Genomic DNA, 2,874 nt, shown 5'->3' with positions numbered 1-2,874 from the left:
CCTCCCTCCCTCACTCAGGTCTGCGTGTAGTCTCTCCTCACAGACTTTCCCCAGCACCCCTTTGCACGACTGTAGCTGTATCACAGCATTTATCACTACTTAACATCATCCATTTACCTACTGTGTCAGGTCCCCACTAGCGCGCAAGAGGGAAGCCTTGTCTGTGCAGCTCTGCCTCCCCAGCACCTAGCAGAGTGCCTGGGGGTGGGGACGCCCAAAGAGTTCTTGACAGAGTGAACCCTCACATAAGTAGCAAGATATATGTGAAGTCAGTGCCATTTAACAGACTGACCCCCCAAAAACGTCATCTTATGCCCGTAACATTATCACAGAACACCAAATCAAGTATGTACACTGTCATAAATCATGACACAAGTATGTACACAATCATAAATTACTATTTTAAACATAATTTTGCTTCAAGTTGCCTCGCAAACACTGCACGAGTTCTTTTGCACATTATGGTGCTTAAGGAATAAGTAACCCAGTTGCTACGATTACCCAGAAAATTCCTTCATGGTGCATCCCCACTCCCCACTCCCTCCCGCCAATATATATATATATATATATATATATATATATATATATATATATATCAAGAAACGACATACAGTCCCCCCCTTTTTTTGGTTTACAGTACCACGACCACAGAATGGCTTTGCATACTGTACAGACTGGGTGTGGGTAGCAGTATTCGTTCGCTATGTGAGCTCTCCAGAAATAGCTTTGCATGAAATCCAGCCCTCAGCCCTTCACAGAAACGCATGGCAGGGACAGGTCGTAAGCACCCACTCTGCATCACACTCAAAGCTGCGATCCTTTCCTAAGGGCAGGGGCACCTGACGTGGCCGCACCGCCCGACAGCCCCTCCGCGGCCGCACGCAGCGCGGTCACAGACGTGTGACGGGGCCAGCCCGCCGCTCTCGCGCCCGCCCGTCCTGGGGCTTCAGAGAAAGTGGACCCGGTTCGCGCGCTGACGTCTTCCCAGGCTTCCCTCCCGGGATCTGAGCGCGGGGGGAGCGGTGACTCAGCCCACGCCAGGCCCTGCCCTCCTTCCCTCCGCCCGGGGACCCCGGCCTCCCCTCCCTCGGCCGGGAGGCAGCAGCACCCCAGCGGCCGGCCGCGCCCCTCGCGGCTCCGCTACTGCCGGCCTGCGGAGCCTGGGGCCGCCCCGCCACGGCCCCGCCAGCCCCTGGGATGCCTCCGAACGGCACTCGCAGGGAGCGGCCTCCAGGCCCCGCCTCGGACCCCGAGCCGCCGGGCCCAGCCCCGCTACCTTCGCTCTTGCCCAGAATCCGGCAGCACAGGTTCTGCAGCAGGACGTTCGGCGACTTCTGGTCGGGGGTCGCCATCCTCGCCGGAGACTGCCCACGGGGGCCCCGCGGAGCCGCCGGCCCGAGCCCGCCAGCCTCGAGGCCGGCGCGCTCAGGAGGCCCCGCCGCGCCCCGCCGCCTGTGCCCGCCACGGGCTCCCGGTGTCCCCAAAAACCTAAGGCCCGCGGGAACCGGCGGCGACAGGCGCCATTTTAACGGGAACCCGCCGAAACTGCGGGCGCTTCCCACATGCCCCGCTTCTTCCGGGCGCGCGGGGCCGCCTGTGCGCTGGCCTAAAGGTTCCCCGAGCTGACCGCCGCCTGGCGCGCAAAGTCTCCGGCACCAACCGCCCAGCTGCTGCCTGCAAGTGTTGCTCCAAGTGCTCTGGCCCCAAAAGGTGCGGTCAACTGACTTGCTGTGAAACTGGTTGGTGCCCAGGAGCGTTTTTATAGTCCATAATTTAAAAAAAAAAAGTCGTTTCGAGTCACACTTTTGGTGTAAGAAGTCTGTTTAAAGATATACAGGATTTAATAATTTTAACATTTGGTTGGGCGCTGACATTATCCTGTTACATTATCCAGCTTTTCACCACCCTCTAGCCCCATTCCTCACTCTCCTAATCCCAGGTAACTATGGTATAGTCATTGGAGGCAGTCAGATGAAGAGAAGGGAAAGGCCCAAAGAGAAAAGGATAAACAGGCAATTGCAAGTAATTTTAAAGACAATTATAGACACTTAAACGTGAGTGCGAGAAAACCCACAGGTACTGGGAACTGCCCAATTCAGGAAAAAATGATGCAATACACACATTAACTGATCAAGGTGTGAGATCCTGGAAGCTACAGTAGATTATCCCACCTTGGATCAACCTAAATTTCTTTCCAGGGATTTGGGGATTAAGATAAAAATAACTTATATCTCTACATGGCCTGAACTATAACAGGAAAAAAAAATTACCTTTCAACAACTAAGTGAGCTGAGTAAGAGAAAAATGTCTACATCTCACTTTCCAGGGTGAGAGAAGAATGCCCAGTCTTACAAACAGGACCACCCTGAGGCTTCCTGCTGGAACGCAGCAATGTCAGATGGTACTTTAAAGGGGGCCTTTTGAGATGTAGGGGAAGAGCTGTTCTAAATCCAAGCCTCAGCCTTCAGAAGACATGGGAGTATATCAGTACCCAACTCAGTTATTGTAAAGATGTTCTGATTGATTGACTAAAACGAAATTCGTGCACTGGGCGGGGGGGGGGGGGTTCCCTCAGCTGGGCTGTGTCCTCTCGCTGTCTGGGAGCCCTCGGGGGATGTCCAACTGATGTCCTAAACTATTGCCCCACTGTGCTGGGCAGCCATGAGCCCAGCTTCTGGGAGAACAATGCTCCCCCTGTGGGAGCGCACTGACCACCAGGGGGCAGCTCCTGCATTGAACATCTGCCCCCTGGTGGTCAGTGCACATCATAGTGACTGGTCGTTCTGCCATCCAGTCAATTTGCATATTATGCTTTTATAATATAGGACTAGTGGCCCAGTGCATGAAATTTGTGCGGGGGGGGGGGGGGGGTGT

The 2,874-nt window shown here is 54.6% G+C and overlaps 1 protein-coding gene across 9 annotated transcripts in view; it reads right to left on the bottom strand.

The window, feature by feature from the left end:
• Positions 1–1,715, bottom strand: part of TUBGCP3 (tubulin gamma complex associated protein 3) — an 82,477-nt gene extending 80,762 nt beyond the window's left edge. For 2 of the 9 annotated variants that reach the window (XM_023752450.1, XM_023752453.1), the window contains exon 1: positions 1,277–1,715. In XM_023752450.1, coding sequence (XP_023608218.1) covers positions 1,277–1,352 — 76 coding nt within the window. In that variant the 5' untranslated portion in view covers positions 1,353–1,715. The remainder of the gene's footprint in view (positions 1–1,276) is intronic. The other 7 variants (XM_023752454.1, XM_023752451.1, XM_023752455.1 and 4 more) reach the window with 5 other exon arrangements.
• Positions 1,716–2,874: the final 1,159 nt, after the last annotated feature.

This window comes from Myotis lucifugus, unplaced genomic scaffold (genome assembly GCF_000147115.1).
Source record: "Myotis lucifugus unplaced genomic scaffold, Myoluc2.0 scaffold_33, whole genome shotgun sequence".
NCBI classification, from domain to species: Eukaryota; Metazoa; Chordata; class Mammalia; order Chiroptera; family Vespertilionidae; genus Myotis; species Myotis lucifugus.
The sequence above is the reverse complement of the archived record's forward strand: the minus strand, read 5'-3'. Positions and strand labels throughout refer to the sequence as shown.